The sequence below is a fragment of the Pinus tabuliformis genome, chromosome 2_2 (genome assembly GCF_031772625.1).
Source record: "Pinus tabuliformis cultivar Carrire ecotype Pingquan chromosome 2_2, CPIR1, whole genome shotgun sequence".
NCBI lineage: Eukaryota > Viridiplantae > Streptophyta > Pinopsida > Pinales > Pinaceae > Pinus > Pinus tabuliformis.
In genome coordinates, this window is record NC_142300.1 from 1,215,260,438 (window position 1) to 1,215,286,675 (window position 26,238).

A 26,238-nucleotide genomic window follows, 5' to 3' on the forward strand; every position below is an offset into this window, starting at 1 on the left:
AATGTATAAATGATTCATCAACATGAAAAACCCTTAGATCACTCGAATTATGCAGATTAAACAATTTAAATTTAAGTTTTAAAAATTTTCAATTCAGTTTTGATTAAAATTAACCAGAAAAAATAAGATAAAAAATACCATTTTATCTATAAATTAAACTACACCATAAAAAAATTAACTTAAATCTACCCTAAACTGAATAAAAATAAATAAACTAAAAAATCTTTTACCAATAAAAGAGAAAAGATAATATTGACTTTTTCAAAAAAGGATAATATTGACTTTTTCAATTTTATTTTCATTAAAATAAAATTAAAAAAATAAAAAAAATTCTTTTACCAATAAAAAAAATAATATTAACTTTTTCAAAAACCCTTTTTTTTCGTAGATTTAAAATTAATAAAAGAAATTTTATAAATGTCCGAAAATCTTCAAAGTTGTTAAAAAAATATAATCATTTTGACTTTCAATAGAAAGCTATATTCCCGGGACCTATAAGAAGGATACTTTCACGATAAGCAAAACCTGTTACCAATTTCTTTTTCCCGCTCAAAAGGTTCGTCATGATCTTTTCCACTCTCGCTTTCTGTTTCAGTCTTCAAATCCTTGGGCCCTCCTCGTAGAACGGGTTCCACCTCCTGCTCATTTATAATCATAAGCGTTGTCGTAATCTACTAGAGACTCGAACCCGGGCGGATCGAGACCCAATATTGAATAACGAGATTTCAATGTGAGAATTGAACCCGGGCGGAACGAGGCTCGACATTTAATTAACGAGATTTCAATGTGACAAACTACTCCACTGCGGACGATGACTGATAGCATTTAATGTGAAAGCTGACAGTGATGAAATGATACTGTATCCACGCTGTCGGACGCAATTCTCAAGCAGCCAATAGAAACAAACCTGTGCAACCGATTCGTCTCCTTTGGAGCTTTGTGGTAAAGTTTCCGTGAAAAAAGTCAAAAAAGGTTAAAATATTTTTACCGTGAAATAATACCAGGTCCGGGAGGGCCACCTCTAGATAAAAAGCGACAGAAACTCTGCTAGAATTTTCCGCCTGTTCCAAATTGGCGCTTCCTTCCGAAGGTCCGCTAAATTCAGCGTGGCAGGCTACGTCATCCAAGAGCCCGCTAGATTTAGCGGCGTTCGTGGTAGACTGTGTGCTCTGAGTACATAATGCACTGTGTCAGAATGCTTTCGGGAATACTATTGCTCGTTATCCACGTCTGAGGTTCGATTCGCGAGGAGCTCCGGTTTGCCTTTGTGTTTTCTGTGTCTGTAGCGTGAACTTATGTTTGCTTGGCTTGGGATAGCGCGAGTATAGTGAATGTCTGCAGGATCCACGGAGATTCGGCTGTCGGTTGCTCGCTGAGTTCCGATTATCGATCTTTAATGTTTCTTTATTCATCTTTTATTGGTCAGTAAGAAGCTGTACGGGTCTACCTCCAGTTCTTACACTGTCCGCAGAAACGGCAGGAGATTTTTCGGTTCTATATTTTCAGTAAGTATAGTGCGGGACCGCGTATGGTCTTCATTTGTCTGGTTTTTAAGTTTGGAAGAGAAATCTAGTTTAAGGCCGAGAACCGGGGTTCGATTTCCGGGAGCGTATTGTTGTTGAATGTAAAGGTCAGGTTTTTACTTGTAGAGTTTTGCTTTTGTCAGCAACAATGTTGGAAGCGTTTTAAGCTTTTCAGCCGTAATACATCCGGATTTTGAGCAAAAAAGCAGCTGGATTTCGTGTAATGTGTAATGTTTGAAAATTTTCAACAATAATATAAAATGCAGCTGAATATGAAGTATTTTAAGTTCTTAAGGCGGAATGCGGAATGCTGTTATTTGAGAAATTTGGCATTATTATGGTTAATATGTTCAATATTTGAGGTTTTTCAGCCGTAGCGTTGAATGACTTATAAATATTTTGAAGCGGAGGTCCAGATTTGACATTATCCAGCTACAAGAGGGTAAAATATGAAGGATTTGAAGCTTTTCAGGTGGAATGAAGATTGCATTTGAAGGATTAATTTCTGCATAAAATTTGCTGTGTAAGTATTCTGCAATGAGTTGCTATCTGTACTTAAAGTCACAATTTAAACAAAGATTGAGGCGGCTGGTTTAGAATGTATGGATTTCTGTCCTTGATCACCATGGGAGACGACCATCTGTTTAAACGTTTTCCTCACTACGGCGATTCGAGTGGCTTTGGCTTCTCTGACAACGGCAAGACAAAAAAAGCTCAATTGGCCTTGAAAGGCCGGTCTCACTGGGGAAAAGGGGGCTTCATAAGAGGCAACTCTTTCGTATGTCGGATTCTAATATGCGCAGCTATTGCCTACTTCATAGCGGACGCCATGCTACATGGCTCCATGGTGATGTTCTTGAGGCCAGCGGAGCTCTCTTCTGGAGATTATCGCGCTACTTTGGAACAAAAGCCAAATTTGGCAACGCTTCGCACGTCGGATATTGCGGAGGCTGTCAGATTCGTGCCGCACAAACTCTTACAGAAATTCAGAGATAAAAATGCTGAAACGAATCTTACAGGCTTACAGAATAGAAGGCGGATTCCTATTAGACCTGCTCGTTTGGCATTGGTCAGTGCATATAGCTATCTTATTACCTAAATATAGCTATATTATCACTACTCTTTAGTTTCTAAAGATTTGAGCTTCAAGCTTTTTTAGATCATTTTAATCAATCTAAGGATAAGTTTTTGTCGGGTTCTAATTCTGAGTTGGTTTCTTCTGAATGCTTACATGACAGGTTTGTGCCGAACTTTCTAGGAGCCCTGGCCTCCTGCTGCTGCTCAGTGTTGCGAAGGCTTTGCAGGCACTGGGATATGAGCTAGAGGTATGAGCTCAAAACATCCCACTACAGTTTTTCTAAAATACTTAGACGTATAATTCCACGCGACAAGAACCATGCCTGTCATTGAAGCGAATGCTTGATTTATCATTGCTGTGGGGTAGCTTAGCAATTCTTCTAAAATCTGCCACACTGCCAACTTTTAGGGATGAGACCTCGGTAAAGCAATTAAGGGATGCACATTCTTATTTACCATTCCATCATCATCTGCCTCAATGCTACATGCAACCATTGAGTTCTTACTGTACCGCTTACCTGCATTAAACTGGCAAGGCATTCATCATAATCTTAGAATTATTTTAGTTTTGTTGTTTGCTGCTTCAAGTTTGTGGATTTCATAATACAATTTTGTGCTTTTCATAACTTGAAACTAGCTGGTTTGAATTAATTGAGCAAACCATTTTTTGGCAAAAAAAAATCAGCTAAAATTTAGAAGAATTGCTGCTTACTCAGAATAAGAAGCTTTTGGGAAGACCCAAAAAGCCATAGAGTGATATTTAATGAATTTTCAACCCTCGGGGAGAAGTGTTTTTCATCAAGGTTGAAGCTTTAAGTGGCTAGTAGTGTCATATAATAATAAGTCATATATACAAGCCTTTTACTTCCTTTGACTTTGGGATCTCTGTGGCCATGAAGGTAGAGATGACCTGAGTTAGACAATGGAGTAAAGGTTACCGTGAGATGACCTTTGACTATTAGCCTTTGTATCCCTTGCTTAGAAAGCACCCCTTCTTTACTATATATGGTTCAACAACTGCTTCTTAAACTGGTTCGTAAACGACAAAGTAGCTGAAGAGTAGAGGTGGGCATCTTGAATATTCAAGATAAATGTAGTAGAACTGGATGAGGTTCAAGCATTTTCGGAGAGCTTTAAAGCACTAGATCCCAATTTATGGATTTAATATTTATACATGTTTCATTGTGTCAAACTGCATGTTATTTAGTAAGATGGGTGAATGCATTTTTTTGGCATTTTGAAGTTTGAACCATGTACTTGTTCATTTTAATATGGATTAGTTGGTTATAATCCTTTCATTTTATGGAATTGTGAATGGTATTGTCATAAGCTTTATTTGCACTTGTCCAATATTATCATTTGATTATGCTTATAAGCTACTTGTGATTGCATTACCATAATTTTGTTAGGCTCTTGCATATTTTCCTAATCATGTTTGAAGTTTTCGTTTATATTTGGTTATGCTTATGAGTTATTTACAATTTCGTTACCATCGTTATTTTAGGTTCTTAGTACTTACGTATTTTCCTCTTAATGCTTGGATTTTTCTTTTATATCTGATTATTCTTATAAGTTGTTTGCAGTTGCATTACCGTCATTGTTTTAGGTTATAACTTATTACATGTTTTCTTAGTAATGTTTGAGTTTTTCTTCTCTTTATACATCCAATCACTCCATCCCTTGGAAATTGGGGTTACATTCTCTGCTTCCTTGAAACTTGTCCTATCATCCCTAGAATCTTTTAAAATTTGATTTAAGATTTGATTTTTATTTTTATTTCTTTTGAAAATCATGGTTGGAAGTGTTTCATGCAATTTTTGTACTACCCAAAATCCACAAGCTTGATGGCACAAGTATGGAAGTTCAAAGTAAAACTATTCTTGTTGCAAGAATATTATGAAATATCGTTGATGGCAAAGTACATAGATTAAACAAGAAGCCTATGACGATAGAGAGATGGAAGTGCTAACAACCATTGGTGTGTTAATTTGGAATGTATCATTTCACATTTGGACATGCGCAAGATGTAGAGTTATCTCAAGAAGATTGAGATTTCTTCAAGGCGTTGTTGGAGGCTTCTAATCATAGTTATCGGAGCCGGACCGATCATTGAAGTAGTAGACCCCCCGGATCGGGAATCGGTCAAAACCGGATAGAAACCGGCAAAAAAATCATACCAAAAAACCGATCAACCAAAAACACGTAAAATATTCAAAATTTAAAGAAAAACATATATATTCATGTGCATCCATATGAATCCAAACCATTTATGCACAAATAAGCAAAAGTTCTAATTTATATAGCATGTAAGGGTACACATAACCAAAATAGCACCGAATGCAATCCATTTGTTGGGTAATTTAATGCACTGTTAAATTACTTGCATTTATATGTCAATTCGGGTATGTGAGCTTGCGAAGTACACTACACTGTATGTGCTAGGAGATTAGCTTTCAATATTTATGCATAACTGAAATGAATTGGAAACTTCAAAAGGAAATTAGATTCTTTAATATAAATTATGAAAGTATTAAGTTTTTGGAAAGGAAATTAATGTTAAACTAGAAAAAAAAACATAAAGATTATTGATCTAAGAAAACATGAGATTTTACCCTATGAAAGCATGGAGATTTTGTTCTAAAACTTACAAACTTTAATCTATGGAATCATGAACATTTTAATCTAAGAAAGCATAAACATTTAATCTATGGAAAACATGAGTTTTTAATCTATGATAAGCATAAACAATTAATCTATGTAAACAAACCATTCATGAGAATATGAAAGAAATGGAAAGTATCTATACTATTCTCACAGATCTCCAAGGGCCCTCCTGAGGATTGCAAGGTGTTGAAAACTTAGATCAAGAGAAGAGATTTAAATCACCAATTTCATTCAGAGTTGCGCCATATTAAAAAAATTACATTCAATGAAAAAAATAGAGTTCTTCTCCTTCAATAAGCAACAACAATTACAAATTAAGATCATCCTTGACATCTCTGATCATCCCTCCTCTCATCAAAGAGATTGCAATTTATAGAATTTTGAGACAATTAACAAACTCATAATTTTCTTGCTTGAGTTTTGGTCATGAGATCAAATCAAATAAAATTTCATGGATTTTTGGATCAAAGATCAGCCCAGATCTGATCAAACTTATCTCTATGCCACGAATTTGCTAAAGAACAACTTGTTCAAGCCTTTTTGTTGACTGTGCATTAAATGAAAAATTGAAAAATCGTATATCCACGTAATTTGCAAAATAAGGCTCCAAAGAACTTCGAAAATCTTTCAAATAGTAACAAATTTGAAAAAACTGCTTTTGGAGAACCTAATTGGGCCCGCGCTAAACAAAACCCATGTTTTTGTTTTCTGAAATTCGCTTTCATTTGCTCAAAAAACGCATTTGAAGTTGACTGGTCAAAACTGCTGCGCTTTTCCCTTGATTTGATGCTGGAGGTCCACACGTGCGAGCTGGGTGGAATTTGACCAATAAAAATCCATATTGGAGCTTCTAGAAACCAAGTCCAAGTGTCGGATTTCCTTCTAGAGTGGTGCTACTACCTCAACCATGGAGATAACTATGAAAACTTGACAAAATTGCAACAACTTGAACTTACTAAACTGTCATTAGCAATGTTGCGGGGGAGCGCCCCCCCCCCCCCCCCCTCCCCTCGAACCCGCTCCCGAAGCGCGCTCCCTTAAAAAAATTTACGCTCCCTGCTCTGATAGGGAGCGTTTCAGGGAGCGATCGCTCCCGAGCTCCCGGAGCGCTTTTTAATGCCCGGGAGCGATCGCTCCCTGATCGCTCCCGGGCATTAAAAAACGCTCCGAGAGCGATTTTTAACCGGCCGGGAGCGGTTCGGCGGAAAAAAATTCCGCCGGACCCGAAAAATCAAAAAAATTTAACTAATTTTTTTTTGTTTATAAGCCCAATGGGCCAAAAAAAACTCATTTCAACTTCATTGAGCTTGAGATTGAGAGCTGAGCAAGAGCAAAGGAGCAAGGAGCAAGAGCTGAGGAGCAAGGAGCCAGAGCTGAGGAGCGAGGAGCAAGTGCCAAGGAGCGAGGAGGAAGCTTGCAGAGGTAAGTAACTTAATCATTTAGTTAGTTTAGCTGGTTAGGTAGTTAATTTAGTTAGTTTCATTTACCTGTTTGAGTTTAAAGATCATTAATTTAAATTAAATTAATAAATTAAATGAATTAATCCCAATAAACTAAATTAATTTGCAGATTCAAGACTCAAACCCTACAAACATCAAACACGATGGACCTGAGCATTTTTATTGGCATTTTCCTCTTCCTGGTCCCCTTTCTGGTTATTATGGTGGTGGAGAGTAGGAAACGGAGGGGGCCTGAAACTGAAGAGGTGGATGAAGAAGCCGGAGGAAGTCAAATGGGTGAAAACCACAGTGAGGAGGATGTGGAGGAGGGTGAACATGAGGGTCAAAAAACTAAACAAGACCAAACTCCATTGTGGAAATATGTTCACAGGGCTGAAACAGGGAGAGGGGGTGGAACCACTAAATTTCATTGCCCCCATTGCAACACTGACTACACAGGCTCATACACCCGTGCTAGAAGACACCTCTGCCGGAAAAGGCCATGGGATGGAGAGAAACAAATAGGAATCAAAACTTGTGACAAGGTGTCAACAGCAGATAGAGCCAAATACATAAAGGAAGAGGAGGACGCCCAATACAGAGCAAAAAGATCAAGGGGTTTCTTTGAACCAAGCTCACAAAGAACTCCTTCAACATCCTCCCAAGGCAGTGGATATGGACATGGAGGCACAGGGTCATCATCTTTACGCCGTAGAACCATATCAGATTTCCTTGATGAGGGGTGTAGGAATGATGTGGATTCAAAAGTTTACAGGTTCCTCTATGCATGTGGGATACCATTCAATGTTCTACGCTCACCTTATTGGCACGAAATGGTTTCTGCCATAAATGATGCCCCTAAAGGATACAAGAGCCCTGGGTATGACAAGGCAAGAACTGTTGGCCTTGATCATGAAAAAGCAAAAATATCACATTCTTTGAATAAAATGACAAGTTCTTGGACTGACAATGGGGTGTCCATTGTATCTGATGGATGGACAAATGTAAAAGGCAAGCCATTGATAAGTGTTTTTGCTGTGTCTGTTAGTGGTCCCATCTTTCTAGCTGCACATGATTACTCAGACAAGTTCAAGACCGCTATTAACATTGCAGAAGCATTGCTTGAAACAATTGAGCGTATTGGCCCATACAATGTCATCCAAGTCATCACTGATAATGCTCCTAATTGTAAGGCAGCGGGAGCAATTATTGAGGATAAATACCCGAACATATTTTGGTCTGGATGTTTGGTTCACACATTGAACCTTCTGTTGCATGATATTGTCAAAAACAAAAATGAACAATACCAATGGATTGGTGATTTGTACAAGAAAGGAAAAAAAATGATAAAATTTATTACAAATCATAGCAATACCCATGGCCTTTTCCGCAGTCACTCGAGATTGGAGTTGCTGAAGATTGCGAGGACTAGATTTGGTAGCTATTACCTCACCTTCAGGCGCCTTTTGAAGGTAAGAGAGGCATTAGCTAGCATGGTATCAAGTCCACATTGGCAGGTGTTAAAGGAAAGGGCTACAAATGTAGCTGACATTGCAGGTTTTGAAACGGTGGAGGAGGCCGCTCTTGATGGGCAGTTTTGGACAACTGTGAGACAGGTATTGGATTTCACCAAGCCAATTTATAACATGATTCGGTTTGCAGATACAGACAAACCAGTGATTGGCGAGGTGTATGAGCAAATGGATACCATGTTGGGGCAAATAAAAGACATTGTTCATAACAAAGATCCCGACTTGTACAAACTGATTCATGATTGTGTGTGTGAACGGTGGAATAGGCTTAACCTTCCACTACATTGCTTGGCGTATATCCTTACGCCAAAATACTACTCAGATTCTTGGTTGGGCAAACCTGCAGCAGGGGGTGGTGTTAGGACCAAACCCCATTTAGATCGAGAGGTAACTAGAGGATATCTGGAAGCATTAGAAAAGTTGGTGCCTGACAGGGAGGAATGTGCAGCTGTGCGCCTTGAAATAGGCAGATACTTCACTGGCAGTGGTTTGTATGGTAACTTCCATGCAATGGATGACAAAGATAAATTTGATTCTCTCACATGGTGGGAAACATATGGCGGCCACGGACTTTTGCGAAAATTGGCAATAAAAGTTCTTTCACAGGTTGTAAATTCTTCTTCTGCAGAGAGGTGTTGGAGCACCTACAGTTATATACATAATGTGAAAAGAAACAGGCTCAACGAAAACCGAGCAGAAAGCTTGGTTTATGTGCACTACAACTTGAGGTTGTTGAGCCATTACTGTGATCGGGCTAATGAAGATCCCACATATAAAATTTGGGACAATCACCCTGAGGACGACAATTTGGAGGATGGCATTGTACATTTGGAAGAACTAGAAGAGGAGCTTGTACGGGATGACGCTGAAGCAGCTGCAGCAGCCATGGCACCTCCACCTCCACCATCCAGTAGCAGTTCTCGGGGCCCGAGTCTTGTTCCATTGCTGTCGCCACCTCCATCGGCACCCTCGCGTGGAGGCTCTAGTTCTGGTCGTCGGTCTGGGCGGGAGACTCCTAGAAGACCACCACGACCTACTTATACTCCTGGAGACTCTCGTGGCAAGGGCCACTTGTAGATTTACAGTTTACTTGTCTTTTTTAGTTTCTATTAGACTTGTCACTTTAGTTTTCATAACTGTTCAGTGTTGAGTTTTGAGTCCTTGACTCTTGACTCTTGACTCTTTCATATCATTATGACATTATGATATTTTTTGTAAACATTATATCACTGTGACAATGAAAATTTGAAGTTTGAAGTTGGGCCTTGGCAATTATAACTCATTGGTAATGATTGTGAATTATGAATATGATGCTTTGTGAAAGACTAGTCACTAAAGTTGTTTCATTTCATCTCATTATTCATGTTTCATTTTATAAATTTTTAACATTTCATATCATGTTAACAGTTAGAAGTTAGGAGTCATGTTAAGTTTTGGTATGTTCTATGCTAGAGCAATTTATTTAAATTTTCACAGTTAGCAATCACATCAGCATTATGATAAACTGCAGATAGAACATAAATATAAAACGCAGAAGACAAGCCAAGACAAGAGGACACAAGATATGGCGCGAGCCAGGGACAAACCCCACAATGTGTGGGGAAACCCTTTGATCAAATCTTCTTATATTCTTCAATAGTTCAGCAGAGAGAGAGATAGTACAAATATACAAATCTGAGATTTTACGACAGCAGCAGTAAGTCCATCATTCTGCTAATGATGACTGATCTAAGATGCAGTCCTGAAAACATTCAATAAGAGTGCTGTTGCATATCCCTTTTGGTAGATCATCAATCTACTGCAACATTACTCTGATTGCCTGCTCCTGCAATTTTGGTTAAGGCACAAAGTGCAGCCTTAAGTAGCCCTTGCTATGGTGCTATGGCTTGTGGCCTAGCACATAGCAACCTGTAGCAAATGTCCTCAAAACATCATCAATCAAATGCTTAAAGCATCTCTTAAAAGTGCTGTAGACTTCTTGTTGCACTGCTGCAATTCTGGGACTGGTTAGGGCACCAATCACAGTCCCTAACAGCTCATCAAACTGGCCCAGAATTACTTTCCCTTGCTGCGGCTGTCCTCCAATAAGATGCTGCCCTACATGCTGCTCCTTTAGAGCAGATTCAAGCCCAACGTAAGGACTGTCCACGCTACAGCAAGTCCTCCTAACCTTGGCCTCCAAGATCAGGGCCTCGGCCTTACAATCAGCAACTCGGACCCTTGAAACAGTCCTCAAATGACCTTGCTGATTAGGCCTCTCCTTGCTGCAGCAACAGCTTCCTCTTGCTGTAGCTAACCCTTCATTTTACTGCGGTTTCAGGTCTCTATATCACTGCAGATTTAGGTTGTCTTAACAGTGAATATATATTGCATTTCCTGAGTGTGAAAGCTGTTCGTTGATGACTCAATATATATACATACGCAATTGCCTACGTGACTGTATCATTGCATATACAAATGTTGCTGCGTTGTATTGTCTGCCCTGCGTATATATATCCTTATGACTGCGGCTCTTCCACAATGGCAATGTGAATAGAACGTTTCCTTTGGCTGCATATGTGACCTCTTTTATAGCGGCCAGATTTCTGCGGCTAGGGTTTACTGCGGCCAGATCTCTGCGGCTAGGGCAATGTACAGCAGCTAGGGCATTTCTTGAAGACCAACGTATCACACATGGTGTCTCTCTCCTTCACCAAAAACCCAGACGTGGAGAGGAGGAGACTACACATGAAGAGGTGTCTAAATGACATAAAATCCTCATCTATTTATACCAAAACGAAGATGACGAATAGACACGTCGGTTGGGCTTCTAGAGCCTACATAAGAGCTGGTCGGCTTGACTATAATTACATAAACAAAATAAATTCATATCTCCATAAATACTTATCGGAATCGGATGATCTTTGGATCAATCCTACACCTCTCGACGAGAGGGATCCAATAAAAATATCAGCTGCCATAAATAAGCCGACCCACATGGAGTTTGGCCCTAGTTGCCAATTTAACACTCCCTCTCAACTAGGGAGAACTCCATCCGCTGATCCATATGTACAACTGTGCTATCTCTGCCATCAGTGCCCTGCACTGCTCTGCCCATCTTTGCTTAGCTCTGCTGGCTCTGCTAGCTCTGCTCTGCTCAGCTCTGCTGGCTCTGCTAGCTCTGCTCTGCTCAGCTCTGCTGGCTCTGCTCAACTCTGCTCATCTCCGCTGAACTATGAAGAAGAAGAATTGATCGAGAATGTCTCATACCATTCTCCACTGACCCGAAGTCAGACTCAGAGTGCGTACCACTAGTCCCAGACCAGTCTCAGCTGACCCGAAGTCAGCTTCATAGTAAGTACCACTCCTACCACTGGTCCCAGACCAGTATCGCAGTCTCAGAGAGTGTACCAATGGTCCCAGACCAGTCTCAACCGACCCGAAGTCAGTGTCATAGAATGTACCACTCTCACTGGTCCCAGACCAGTACTGCACTGACAAGAAGTCAGTCTCGGAGTATGTACCACTGGTCCCAGACCAGTCTCAGCCGACCCGAAGTCAACGTCATAGCATGTACAACTCCTACCACTGGTCCCAGACCAGTATCATTGATCCCAGATCAATGGAGGACATCCTAGCGTAGGGAGTACGGTAGATACAACGATGCGTCCATCGGTACTACTATGGTCCCTAACTTCATTTCCCTGCTCATTGATCAGATGAGAGGTACTTCCCATGAGTCCCAGACTGCATGGGTAGGAAGCCTCGACAGGAGAACTTAATCAATCCTGTCCTCACAGGAGAACACATCAATCCTGCTACAATCGCCATGGAGAACACATCAATCCAGGCTGCCATGGAGAACACATCAATCCAGGCCTCACAGGAGAACACATCAATCCTGCTACAATCGCCATGGAGAACAAATCAATCCAGGCCTCACAGGAGAACTAATCATCCTGCTACACAAGAGAGCGAATCATCTTGTCCCACAAGAGAGCGAATCATCTTGTCCCACAAGAGAGCAAATCATCTTGTTTCAGTGCGCACCACCAGGGGAGGGTGAGTCACCCTGTGGTCGTATGTTGCTCCAATAGAATTGCAAGCCCCCCAAAGCTCCTAGAGCTCAATGTATGCAGCATGCAGGACCCTTTTACAAAGGTCTCTCGACGACTCCAAGTCGTTCGGGAAAATCACAAATTTGATCTTTCCTCAGGGCTCTGTCCTGTACATCATCTCAGTGTGATGGAGCCTCCTTGATCATCGACTTACCATATCCCAGATAAGGCAGTAATTGATGTCTATCTGCTGGAGCAATTGTCAAATACGGGATTCCTCAATAATCGAATCCCATCTCTGGTTGTCACAGAGATTCACAGTGGTATTCATCATGTGTACAAACAGCTCACTGAAGAGCTTCAGCAACCAGACTGCCTCACAGAAGGCCATACTATTAGCAATGTATTTCGACTTTTGCTTCCTACATCGAAGCAGAATCCAAAGAGAACCAACACTGAAAAGTGCTCTAGTGATCCTCCACACTGCCTGCCCACTCATCATTCGAATAATCATGTGGTTTCATATTTTCAGCAGTGTATCTCAATCCATGAGAGATTGTGCCCTGAAGATATCTTAGAAGATTCTTGGCACCAATCTAGTGAGGCTCAACCAAATATGAGCTCACCATGCTAACTGCAACACATATGTTCGAACGGAGGTTCTCCAAGAACATCAACACGAATGAGTTTATGAAACTCAGAGGCATTTCCCAAATCTGGTCTAACATCATTACCATATAACTTCTGAAAGTTAAGATCCTCGAGGCAGTCACAAGCTTGCACCTTATCTTCCCACATTCAGAATCCAACTCCCTCTGTCTCCTATAAATGAGAGGGTCTGCACCTGTCAGACATAGGTGCCGGTACGAGAGGTTTATCATCCACAACCTTCGAGTAATGGTTTGGATCGGTTTCACTCCTAGTGAATCTCAGCTGCGTTAGACAACTATCAATCCTCTCATATTATGCATGAGGTGTTTTTCTTCAAGCCATAGAGGGCTTTCTTCCACCTGTATACATGAGATTCCTTGATCATGATTCTTCAAACTCCTCGGGTTGTTCCAAACCTATGAACCTACTGCATGAGGGGAATGGTCCCCTTATAATATTTTCCTTCAGTACATTTCAGACATGTACCTTCATGCTTCCTTTTGAATTCAGGCATTCTAGTCACCATCTGACTCATAGACCTCCGGTGCTGAGTCAATGGACATGGTCCCCAGTGGACTTCCTGCAACTTGATACAACCCTGAACTCAAAAACATCTTTAAAAGATCTATTTTCAAACACGTACCTTTCCATCGATAAGTGCCACCCTGCAACCTTTGACTTCCATTTCCGAGATGGACATCAGGTTCTTCTGGCGATCAGGTACATAAAAGAGATTCAGGGGTTCCTTGCTTTCGTGGAAGAGTCGACCATTTCCTTGATGACCTGCATTACCAGTCATTCTTTTGATCATAGAAGATGTCCTAGGAATGATTGTTATCTTCATCAAGAGATGTGCCTTTGCCATTCGGACACTCCTTTGCATAACGGCCGAACTTATTTCAACAAGGCATCCGCCTTTCCATCCACCCTTAGATCCGAACTTCCCAATGAAGTGATCTTAAGATGGACCATCAGAATCTTTCGCAGCGCCATTCTGATAACATTCTCTGCTTTGACTTCACCCTAGGTGAATTATGAGGAACCCATTGATCCTTCTATCTTGTCCCAACTGTCTTCGGTGATTGCTATTTCACTCTTGCTTGGGCATTGTCTTAACCTGGCTCTGATACCATGTTAAGTTTTGGTATGTTCTATGCTAGAGCAATTTATTTAAATTTTCACAGTTAGCAATCACATCAGCATTATGATAAACTGCAGATAGAACATAAATATAAAACGCAGAAGACAAGCCAAGACAAGAGGACACAAGATATGGCGCGAGCCAGGGACAAACCCCACAATGTGTGGGGAAACCCTTTGATCAAATCTTCTTATATTCTTCAATAGTTCAGCAGAGAGAGAGATAGTACAAATATACAAATCTGAGATTTTACGACAGCAGCAGTAAGTCCATCATTCTGCTAATGATGACTGATCTAAGATGCAGTCCTGAAAACATTCAATAAGAGTGCTGTTGCATATCCCTTTTGGTAGATCATCAATCTACTGCAACATTACTCTGATTGCCTGCTCCTGCAATTTTGGTTAAGGCACAAAGTGCAGCCCTAAGTAGCCCTTGCTATGGTGCTATGGCCTGTGGCCTAGCACATAGCAACCTGTAGCAAATGTCCTCAAAACATCATCAATCAAATGCTTAAAGCATCTCTTAAAAGTGCTGTAGACTTCTTGTTGCACTGCTGCAATTCTGGGACTGGTTAGGGCACCAATCACAGTCCCTAACAACTCATCAAACTGGCCCAGAATTGCTTTCCCTTGCTGCGGCTGTCCTCCAATAAGATGCTGCCCTACATGCTGCTCCTTTAGAGCAGATTCAAGCCCAACGTAAGGACTGTCCACGCTACAGCAAGTCCTCCTAACCTTGGCCTCCAAGATCAGGGCCTCGGCCTTACAATCAGCAACTCGGACCCTTGAAACAGTCCTCAAATGACCTTGCTGATTAGGCCTCTCCTTGCTGCAGCAACAGCTTCCTCTTGCTGTAGCTAACCCTTCATTTTACTGCGGTTTCAGGTCTCTATATCACTGCAGATTTAGGTTGTCTTAACAGTGAATATATATTGCATTTCCTGAGTGTGAAAGCTGTTCGTTGATGACTCAATATATATACATACGCAATTGCCTATGTGACTGTATCATTGCATATACAAATGTTGCTGCGTTGTATTGTCTGCCCTGCGTATATATATCCTTATGACTGCGGCTCTTCCACAATGGCAATGTGAATAGAACGTTTCCTTTGGCTGCATATGTGACCTCTTTTATAGCGGCCAGATTTCTGCGGCTAGGGTTTACTGCGGCCAGATCTCTGCGGCTAGGGTTTACTGCGGCCAGATCTCTGCGGCTAGGGCAATGTACAGCAGCTAGGGCATTTCTTGAAGACCAACGTATCACACATGGTGTCTCTCTCCTTCACCAAAAACCCAGACGTGGAGAGGAGGAGACTACACATGAAGAGGTGTCTAAATGACATAAAATCCTCATCTATTTATACCAAAACGAAGATGACGAATAGACACGTCGGTTGGGCTTCTAGAGCCTACATAAGAGCTGGTCGGCTTGACTATAATTACATAAACAAAATAAATTCATATCTCCATAAATACTTATCGGAATCGGATGATCTTTGGATCAATCCTACACCTCTCGACGAGAGGGATCCAATAAAAATATCAGCTGCCATAAATAAGCCGACCCACATGGAGTTTGGCCCTAGTTGCCAATTTAACAAGTCAGGACTTAGAAATATCTTCGATATTACTTCTTGTAATGGTTAAACTTGGCTTACAAGTACAACTTGTTACTTTGGTGATCAATGATGATAAATGTTATTGAATTTTCAATTCTGAAAGCTTGAAGTTGAAACTTTAATATTGAATTTGATGAATCATGATTTATAAGACTCAATATGTTGCAGTTGTAATATGTATTTTAATTTTACTAAGGTTGATGACGATTATAATTTCTAGATGATTGATGTGATATGGTTCAATGATCAATTTATGTTTTTTTATGTTTTTTATGTCTATTTCATCATTCTACATGTTTTTGTTGACATATATGTATCAAAAATTAAAAAATATAAAAAATATATATATTTTTAAAAAATCGCTCCGGGATTCGCTCCCAAACCGGGAGCTTCTGAAAATGGTCGCTCCTGCTCCCGCTTCCGCTCCCGCTCCCCGCTTCCGCTCCCCGCTTCCGCTCCCGCTCCCAAGTAACATTGGTCATTAGTAAAACCATGCAAAATTTTTCTTAGTTCATTAAAAATAATGGAAATAATAATAATAAACCATGTAAACATGTATGTGGGAATTTGGTGCGTTTATGAAGAAATGTGGTTTAAAATGATGACAATGGGTGAATGGAATGATGAGAAAATGGATGGTTTCATCAACAAAATCATGACAAGTTGGAGGACCAACACCACTTCTAAATTGAAAATACATTAGAAAACAAGCTCCATATGGCCTACAACATCCAAACAAAAATATGCAACAACAAAAACCTACATATCATCAAAATCATTGCCTATATTCAGATCTTCGTCATTAATATCACCCTCTAAGCATTAAAATAAGATAGAAAAAACATAGCATGTCAAATCAAGATTTTGTTTGAGTGATGGGTATTTTTTTTAGTAGGCTCATGATAGATGAGTTCAACAACCATTGCCACTAACATCAAGGTACATAGAAGGCTTGGTGCTCTTGATTAAATACTAGTTCCAAACCCTCGTACATGACAAAATCCAATGTAGAGTTGAAATCCCCCCAATCTCGAAATCCTGGAAAACTATTAAGTCTGTTGGATTTTGAGTGAGATCTGAAATTCAACTTTCTCCATATGAAATCCAGTGAGGTCAGAACCACTCTCAAACATCCTGATTCATTTCATGGCAATATTAAAAATTTAAGTAGAAAGATGAAAATGAAAGATAAAAGAGAAGGTCATTTTTACTTTAAGAATTTAACATTACCATGAATTGCATAGCATTAGTAGGGCAATTTGGTCAAATACTAGGCTTCCCTTGTCATAAATCATTGCTTCTTTGAAAAATTTTGCGTTCAAAGGGTCCTTCGTGTTAGCACTCTATAATTTCCCTAGGTTGAAAAGAGAAACTTAGAGGTAACCACAAACCACTTGGAAGTTGGAATCTAGCCCTTCCAACTTCAGGGAGGGTTCTCTCTGCCAGAAATGTTCAAACACTTGGATATTAGGCTAGGTATGGTGCTCATAAAAGAATAGATTATAAAGGTTTGCTGGCAAGGGCAAAGATAGATCCATTGGGCAATTGTTAAAATTGGCAACTAGGGCCAAACTCCATGTGGGTTATCTAATTTATGGCAACTGATATTTTCCTTGGATTCCTCTCTCCGAGAGGTGTAGGATTGATCTAAAGATCATTTGACTCCGACATGTATTTATGGAGATATGAATTTATTTATATTATTTGACAATTTGTCAAGGTCGGCCAGCAACCAAATTACCCCTAGCTCAACCTCAACGTTGCATTTAAATAGAGGAGACCTCAAGTCATTTGTTACACACATCTCTCATGATCTCTCTCCACTCGTTTGGGTTTGGTGGCAAGAGAGGTCAAGTGGGAGATCTAGCTGCAGTCCTAGAGAGGAGATCTAGCCCTAGCCGCAGATCTAAAAGGATCCATAGCCACAATCACAAGCAAGACCTAGCCGCAGTCAAAGGGAAGGCTCCAATACGCAGTCAAGAGGAAGGCTTAATCCGCAGTTAAGAGGAAACCTATTCACTATCAACAGGAGCTCCAATACGCAGCCAAAGGCAACCCTAATCTGTTGTCTAAAGAAGCCCTAATTTGCTGTCTAAAGAAGCCCTAATCCACTGTCTAAAGGAGGCCCTAAACTGCAGTTAAGAGAGGCCTAATTCGTAGCAAGAAGGAGGCCTTATACGCAGCTAAGGAGAGACCCTAAGACGCAGCAAAAAGGAGCCCTAACGTAGCAAGAAGAAGCATGAGATGTTGTAGGTGACAACGTAGTAATAAAGGTTGTTTCTAGGCTTGAATTAGTGACTGTTTGGGCCTGTTGGAGGAGACCGCAACTACAGCTAGCTGCTTTGCTAGGCTGCAAGCCATAGCAAGCAGCCAAGGTTGTTCCAAGGCAGCATTAAGGTGGACAATATTTGCAAGAGGCAGCATGGCAAAAGGGGAGACTCTCCTAGGTGGACCACAACCCTAGAAGGGCTTAGTTTGCTGACAACGTGGAGGGTTAAGGGCTGCATATTGTGCCCTAACCAGAATTGCAGGAGCAACAAGCAAACAGTGGAGGACAACAACATCTTGTGGAGGAGTGTTGGGTCAAAGTGTTGACCGGATTGGATCGTGATTGTAGCAGCCTGTTGTTGCCATGTGGAGGATCTTCCTAGGAGCAGAACCAGCTGTGTAGGGTGCATTGAGCTCACTGTTGAAGGCTGGGTTTGACCAAGCCACTTAGAAGAAGATCTCTATCCAGTTTGACCAACATTGACTTCTCTGGTCAAGGCTTTACTGTTGCTGTCATAAAATATCAGTTTTGTATATTTGTACTATCTCTCTCTCTGTTTAACTATTGAAGAATATAAGAAGAATTGATCAAGGGTTTCCCCACATCGGGGTTTGTCCCTGGCTAGTGCCACATCTTGTGTCCTCTTGTCTTGGCTTTGTCTTTTACTGTTTATGTTTATGTTCTAAACTTCTATCTACATTTTACTATCATGCTAATGTGATTGCTAAACTAGACATTGATATTGGGCTAACAAGAAAATTGAAGTAAATTGCTCTTAAGCATAGAACACACCAAAAATGAACATGGTATTAGAGGTGAGGTGAAGACAAAGCCCAAGCAAGAGTGAAAGAGCAATCACCGAAGACAGTTGGAAAGGACAAAAGGCTCAATGGGTTCCTCATCCCACTTCCTGGCTGAAGACAAGCTCCGTGAAAAGTCTTACTATCACAGATGGAAGATGTCTCTTGATTTGACATTGGAAGAACAAGAAGTGTTGGACTATGTGAAGGGTAAAATCCCTGAGCCTCCATCAAATGCACCGGCTGCTACAAAGAACAAGTACACCAAGGCTGAAGTCAAAGCGAAGAAGATTATTAGAGATTCCATTGACAAGCGTTTGGTGGCCTACATCTCCGATCTAAACACCTCCAAGGAGATCTATGACAGATTGGTAAGCATGTTCAAGGTTAGTGATGCAAATCAAATTTTATTTCTCAAAAATAAGTTGAAGGATATTAAGAAGGGCAAGGACAAGGATATTCAATCCTACTTCTTAAGGATCACTGAGATCAAGAATGATCTTCTATTGATTGGAGAAGTCATTCCTGACAGGGAACTTACTATCACTACTCTTGGAGGGTTCCCATCCGAGTGGTATATATTTAGAACCGCTATTCTCAATAATGATTGAATTGATTTGAAGAATTGATGTCAAGATGCATTCAGGAAGAAACAAGAATGGTGGAGCAAGAAATGCCCTCTAATAGAGTCAACCCCACTGCTTTCTCCGCTTATGCCAAAAGGAGAAATAATAAGGGGTCTAAAGGACACTTTAATGGAAAGCCCAGATCTAAGGGTGGAAGGAAAGGCATGTACTTTGTTTGCAATAAGTTTGGCCACTATGCGAGGGAGTGTCCAAATAGAAGGGACACATCACATGATGATGATCACAATCATTCCGGGGGCAATTTCATCAACAATGATCGAAGGAATGACAGGTACAATGGCAAAGGAAAAAGGAATGCATGACATTAAGGAAATGGTCGACCCTCTAAGAAAGTAAGGAACTTCAGGTATGAAGAACAAATAAGCAAAAGGAGTATTATCTTATATTGGCCCTCTCCACTACTCTCCTCCGGACACTTTGGGGAATTGGCTTATTGATAGTGGTGCTTCAAGGCACTTCACTGGATACAAGGAAGCTCTCTCTAATCTGATAGAGAAGGAAACAAACTTGGAGATTATTCTTGGAGACGATGCCACCTATCCCGTAAAGGGTGTAGGGAATGTTACCCTTCAATTGAATCAGGGTAACTCGATTCATTTACAAGAAGTTCTATATGTACCTGATCTCAAGAAGAACCTGGTGTCCATTTCGGCAATGGAAGACAAAGGTTTTAAGGTGGCATTCATCGATGGAAAGGTACGTGTTTGGAAAAGGAATTTTAAAGATGCTTTTACTCTTAGGTTCAGGGTTGGCATTTTGTATCAAGTTGTAGGAAGTCCATTGGGGACCATGTCTTGTAACACATCTCTACAATCTGAACTATGGCACTAGAGGTTTGCCCATCTTCATTACAAGGCCCTACTTGATATGAGACAGATGGTGACAGGGATGCTCAAGTTCAAAGAAGAGCATGAAGGTATATGTCCGGGATGTACCGAGGGAAAACTTACAAGTAATAGCAAGACCACAAATGTGGAACAACCCAATGGGTTTGAGGTTCATGACCGGGAACCTCATGTATACAGATTAAAGAAAGCTCTCTATGAGTTGAAGCAAGCACCCCAGGCTTGGTTTGAGAGGATTGACAACTATCTGATGAAGCTGAGATTCACTAGGAGTGAAGCCGATCCAAACCTTTACTTTAAGGTTGAAGATGATAATCCTCTCATACTGGTACTTTATGTGGACGATCTCTTTCTGACAGGTGCAGACCCTCTCATTTACAAATGTAAGAGGGAGCTGGATTTCGAATTTGGAATGGTGGACTACAAGCCTGTCACTACCCCGATGGAGCTTAACTTTAAGAAGTTATGTGGTAGTGTTGCCGGACCTGAATTGGGAAATGTCTCTGAGTATCGTCAACTCATAGGAGCACTGATGTTCTTGGTGAACTCCCGTCCGGATATACGTTTTGTAGTTAACATCCTCAACCAATATATGGTTGAGCCTCATCATACACATTGGATTGGTGCCAAGAATCTTCTGAGATATCTTTGGGGCACAATCACTCTTGGACTGGGATACACTGCTGAAAATGTGACGCTGCATGGTTATTCTAATGCTGATTGGGTAGACAGTGTGGTGGATCGCAAGAGCACTTTTGGGAGCTGCTTCTTTTTGGGTTTTGCTTCGTTATCCTGGATGAGTAGGAAGCAGAAGTCGGTTGCTTTGAGCATCGCTGAGGCTGAATACATCGTTGTGAGTATGGCCTCTTGTGAAGCTGTCTGGTTGAGGAAGCTCTTTAGTGAGTTGTTTGGACATGTGCTGGATACCACCGTGATCCTCTATGACAACTAGAGTGGGATTCGATTGTCGGAGAAGCCCATTTTTCATGATCGCTCCAAGCATATAGACATCATGTACCACTTTATTCGGGATATGGTACAACAAGGAGCAATAAGACTCCATCACATTGGCACTGATGTGTAGGTCGCCGATATTCTGACGAAGCCCCTAGGAAAGGTCAAATTCTTGACTTTTCGAGAACGACTAGGAGTCGTGGAGAGACCCTCTCCTGAGGGTCCTGTATGATATGGATATTGAGCTCTGGGGGGCTTGGGGTACTTCTTGGAGCAATGAGCAAACATAGGGTGAGTGTTTCAGCCTTCCCTTAGTGGTTTGCTATGTAGGTAGGATGAGTGGTTCATCCTTCTCCTGCTGAGACACAATCATAGGGTGAGTGGTTCAGCCTTCCCCTAGTGATTTGTTGTGTACAGGGTGAGTGGTTCAACCTTCCCCTGGGATACCCCATGGCGACATGTAGGCAGGATGAGTGGTTCATCCTTCTCCTGCTGAGACATCCTACCCATGCAGTCTGGGACTCATGGGAAGTACCTCTCATCTGGCCAATGAGTAGGGAAATGAGGATAGGGACCATAGTACTACTGATGGACGCATCATGTATTGCCATACTCCCTATGCTAGGATGACCTATATTGATTTGGGATCAATGGAACTGACTTCGGCTCAGTAAGAGTCGTATGAGACACTCTCTTTATTTGGAACTATTTTGGATCTGTAAGAGTGTGTTAAAATTGGCAACTAGGTCCAAACTCCATGTGGATCATCTTATTTATGGCTTCTGATATTTTTCCTAGATTCCTCTCATCAAGAGGTGTAGGATTGATCTAAAGATCATCTGATTCCGATAAGTATTTATGGAGATACGAATTTATTTTGATTATGGACAAACTGTCAAGGTCGGCTAGCAAACTTATGTAGGCTCAGAAGTCCAACAGTCATGTCTATTCAACCTCAACGTTTGCATATAAATACAATGAGCATCTCCTCATTTGGACAATTCAATTCACTCATCATCTATCTCTCTCTCCTACGCATAAAAGGAGCCTCTCTCTCTCTCTCTCTCACAAGTGTGGCTGAAAGGAAGATGTCCTAGGGCAAGGAAGACGCAGAAAGGACGCTAGGGCAACAGGTCGTCTCTTTGACCAACGTTGACCAAGCGTTGACCTTCCTGAAGTGCAAATTGGGTGTGGTTGCCTCTCCTAGGCAGGCCAGAATTTTTGGCACAAAAATCGAGGTGATCTGACCTCTGGTTTGACCGGTATTGACTGCCCTAGTTTATGGCTGCAAGTTGACTTCAAAATTTGCAAATTGACTGAACTTTTGGGGCTGTTCTAGGGCTGTTTCTTTAGGCTATTCGAGGATAAGTTGACTAGAAATTGACCAAGTATTTTAGAGGTCAATTTCAACTAGTTTGACCAACTTTGACTTTGCTGATCTAGGGTTTGCTGCTGCCGATATAAAATTACAGAATTCAGATTTTGTACTATTTCTCTCTGGTGAACTATTGAAGATAAAAGAAGATTTGATCAAAGGGTTTCCCGACATTGGGGTTTGTCCCTGGCTAGCCGCCACATCTTGTGTCTCTTGTCTTGGCTTGTTTTCTGTTGATCATTTAATGTTCTATCTGCACTTTACTTAATGTATATGTGATTACTAATCTGTGGATAATAAGAAGAAAAATAAGTAAACTGCTCTAAGCATAGAACGTACCATAATTTAACATGGTATCAGAGCTGAGGTGAAGACAAAGCCCAAGCAAGAGCAAGAGCAATCACCGAAGAGAAGGTTGGCAAGGCTATCTTAAAGAAATCATGGGGTCCTCAACACACTTCCTTGCTGAAGACAAACTCCGTGATAAGTCTGACTATCATGAATGGAAGATGTCTCTCGATCTAACATTAGAAGAGCAAGAAGTATTGGACCATGTGAGAGGCGAGATTGCTGAGCCTCCATCAACGCTGCTACTAGGAACAAATGGATCAAGGGAGAAGTCAAAGCAAGGAAGATCATCCGGGACTCTATCGACAAGCGCTTGGTGGCCTATGTTTCCGAGCTGAACACCTCCAAGGAAATCTACAATAGACTGGTGAGTTTATTTAAAGTTAATGATGCAAATCAAGTCTTGATTCTTAGAAATAAGCTGAAGGAAATTAAGAAGGGCAAAGATGAGAGTATGCAAGCATTTTCTTAAGGATCATCGAGATCAAGAACGATCACCTATCTATTGGGGAAGTAATTCCTGACAGGGAAATGATACTCACAACTCTTGGAAGACTACCTCTGAATGGTATATATTCAGGACTACTCTTCTCAACAATAACGTAATTCATAGATTTGAGGAATTAATGGCTAGATGCATTCAAGAAGAAACAAGGATGGAAGAGCAAGAAATGCCCATACTTAAAGGTCATCACTCTGCCTTTTCTTCTCATACTAAAAGAAGAAACAATTCCGGGGCTAAATTCAAAGGAAAGGCTGGACCAAAGGGTGGAAGAAAAGGACGATGTTACAATTGCAATAAAACTGGTCACTATGAAAGGGAGTGCCCTGATAAAAGGGACTCACATCGGGACGATGATCAAAATCCCTCTGAAGGCAATCAAAGGAATGGCAGGTCAAATGGTAGAGGTAAAAGAAGTGTCGGAAATCAAGGAAGAGGACAACCATTCAAGAAGACAAGAAATTCCAAGTATGAATCTAACACTGTTAACAATAAGTAAGATGAATATTATCTACCAGCAGCTCTATCTACTACTGCTCCCCTGGACTCGTTGGGAAATTGGCTTATTGATAGTGGTGCCTCAAGGCACTTCACTGGTTACAAAGAAGCTCTCTATAATCTGATAGAGAAGGAAACCAACCTGGAAATTGTTCTTGGAGATAATTCAAAATATCCTGTGAAAGGCATAGGAAATGTCACTCTTCAATTGAATCAGGGTAATACCATCCACTTACAAAATGTATTACATGTACCTGATCTAAAAAAGAACCTGGTGTCCATTTCGACAATGGAAGACAAAGGCTACAAGGTGGCCTTCAGTGATGGCAAGGTACATCTATGGAAAAAGAACTTTAAAGATCCCTTTACTCTTGGGTTTTGAGTTGATTCATTATATCAGGTCGGCAGAAGTCTGCTAGGTGTCATGTCTTGTGACACATGTCTTCAGTCCAAACTATAGCATCGGAGGTTTGCTCACCTTCATTATAAAACTCTACTTGATGTAAGAAAAATGGTGATCGGGATGCCCGAGTTCAGATTAGAGCAAGAAGTTGTATGTCCAGGATGTGTCGAAGGGAAGTTCAAAAGGGGACCATTCCCCTCAAGCCAAAGCAAGACTTCCAATATATTGCAGTTGGTTCATTCAGACATATTTGGTATGATGCCTGTGAACTCCTTGGGAGGATATTTATATTACCTCACTTTTACAGATGATTATTCTCGCAAGACTTGGATATACTTCTTGAAAAAGAAGGATGAAGTGTTCTCCTAGTTTCGGCACTTCAAAGCCTTGATCAAAAATCAAACCGAAAAGAAGATCAAGATCTTAAGGACTGATAGTGGGACTGAATATGAATCCGATGAGTTTCATGACTTTTGCAAAGAGGCTGGCATTAAGAGGGAGACTACTACGCCATATACTCCTGAACAGAATGGTGTTGCGGAAAGGAAGAATCGTACAATTGTGGAAGCTGTTCGTGCTATGCTCCATGATCAAAGACTTTCAAAGTTTCTGTGGGCTGAAGCTGCAAATATCGCCTTATATGTACAAAATCGATGCCCTCATCAAGCATTGGTTCCAAGACTCCCGAAGAAATGTTCACCGGTCAGAAACCTGACGTATCTTATTTTATACTTTTTGGAAGCCCTGTATATTTTCATGTGCCGAAAGAGAAAAGGAATAAATTGGGTGCATTTGGAAAGAAAGGAATCTTCATGGGCTATAGCGAAAAATACTAAGGGCTATAGAATCTATGTCGCTGGTTAAAGGGAAGTCGAGATTAGTCATGATGTCACCTTTGACGAAGATATGGCTCTTAGCAAGGTAGACAATCTTCCTACTTTAAGGGGATCTAAAGAAGCTGACACCGGGGAACCGAAAGAAAAAGAAGATGAGACGATGCCCGATGTGGAAGAACTTATGGATCCTATTGATCCTAGATTAGTCATGATGTCACCTTTGACGAAGATATGGCTCTTAGCAAGGTAGACAATCTTCCTACTTTAAGGGGATCTAAAGAAGCTGACACCGGGGAACCGAAGGAAAAAGAAGATGAGACGATGCCCGATGTGGAAGAACTTATGGATCCTATTGATCCTGCTTCGCCAGAGCCTTCCTTTTCTAGGAAGAGGTCTTCATGGCTTAGGGGGACACTTGATGATGCTAAAGGACACATTGCACCTCGAGGAACCTTCCGTGAAAGTAAGAAGCTGAACAGATATCAAGGATACCTGACCATCATGAGCACGATCATCCAAAATGAGCCTTCGTCATTCACAGATGCCGTCAAGCATCAAGTATGGAAGGATGCTATGATCGAGGAATATGAGTCCATTATGAAAAACGATGTCTGTGATGTGGTCCCTAGACCCCAGGACAAAGCAGTTGTCACTTCAAAATGGCTTTACAAGACAAAGCATGCAATTGATGGAAGTGCGGAAAAGTATAAGGCTTGTTTTGTCACTCGTGGCTTCTCCCAGAAGGAAGGTATAGACTATGACAAGATATTTGCACCTGTTGCCGGATATACCACCATTCGCTCAATCATAGCCCTTGCTGCTTCGCAAGGATGGAACCTACATCAGATGGATGTCATGACTGCGTTCTTACATGGTTCGATCAAAGAAGAGGTCTATGTGCAGCAACCCGAAGGATTTGAGATTTATGATCGAGAATCTCATGTGTGCAGGCTGAAGAAGGCCCTCTGTGGGCTAAAGTAAGCACCCCGAGCATGGTATGAGAGGATCGATAGCTACTTGATGAAGTTGGGCTTCACTAGGAGTGAAGTCGACCCTAACCTTTATTTTAAGGTT

At 41.0% G+C, this 26,238-nt stretch overlaps 1 protein-coding gene across 4 annotated transcripts in view; it reads left to right on the forward strand.

The window, feature by feature from the left end:
- The first annotated feature begins 550 nt into the window (after window positions 1-550).
- Window positions 551-26,238, forward strand: part of LOC149197869 (uncharacterized) — an 86,424-nt gene continuing 60,736 nt past the window's right edge. For 2 of the 4 annotated variants that reach the window (XM_089405995.1, XM_089405996.1), the window contains exons 1-2: window positions 562-2,592; window positions 2,762-2,848. In XM_089405995.1, the coding sequence (XP_089262121.1) occupies window positions 2,122-2,592; window positions 2,762-2,848 (558 nt within the window). In that variant the 5' untranslated portion in view covers window positions 562-2,121. Of the gene's footprint in view, window positions 2,593-2,761; window positions 2,849-26,238 lie in introns of all 4 variants that reach the window. The other 2 variants (XM_089405997.1, XM_089405998.1) reach the window with 2 other exon arrangements.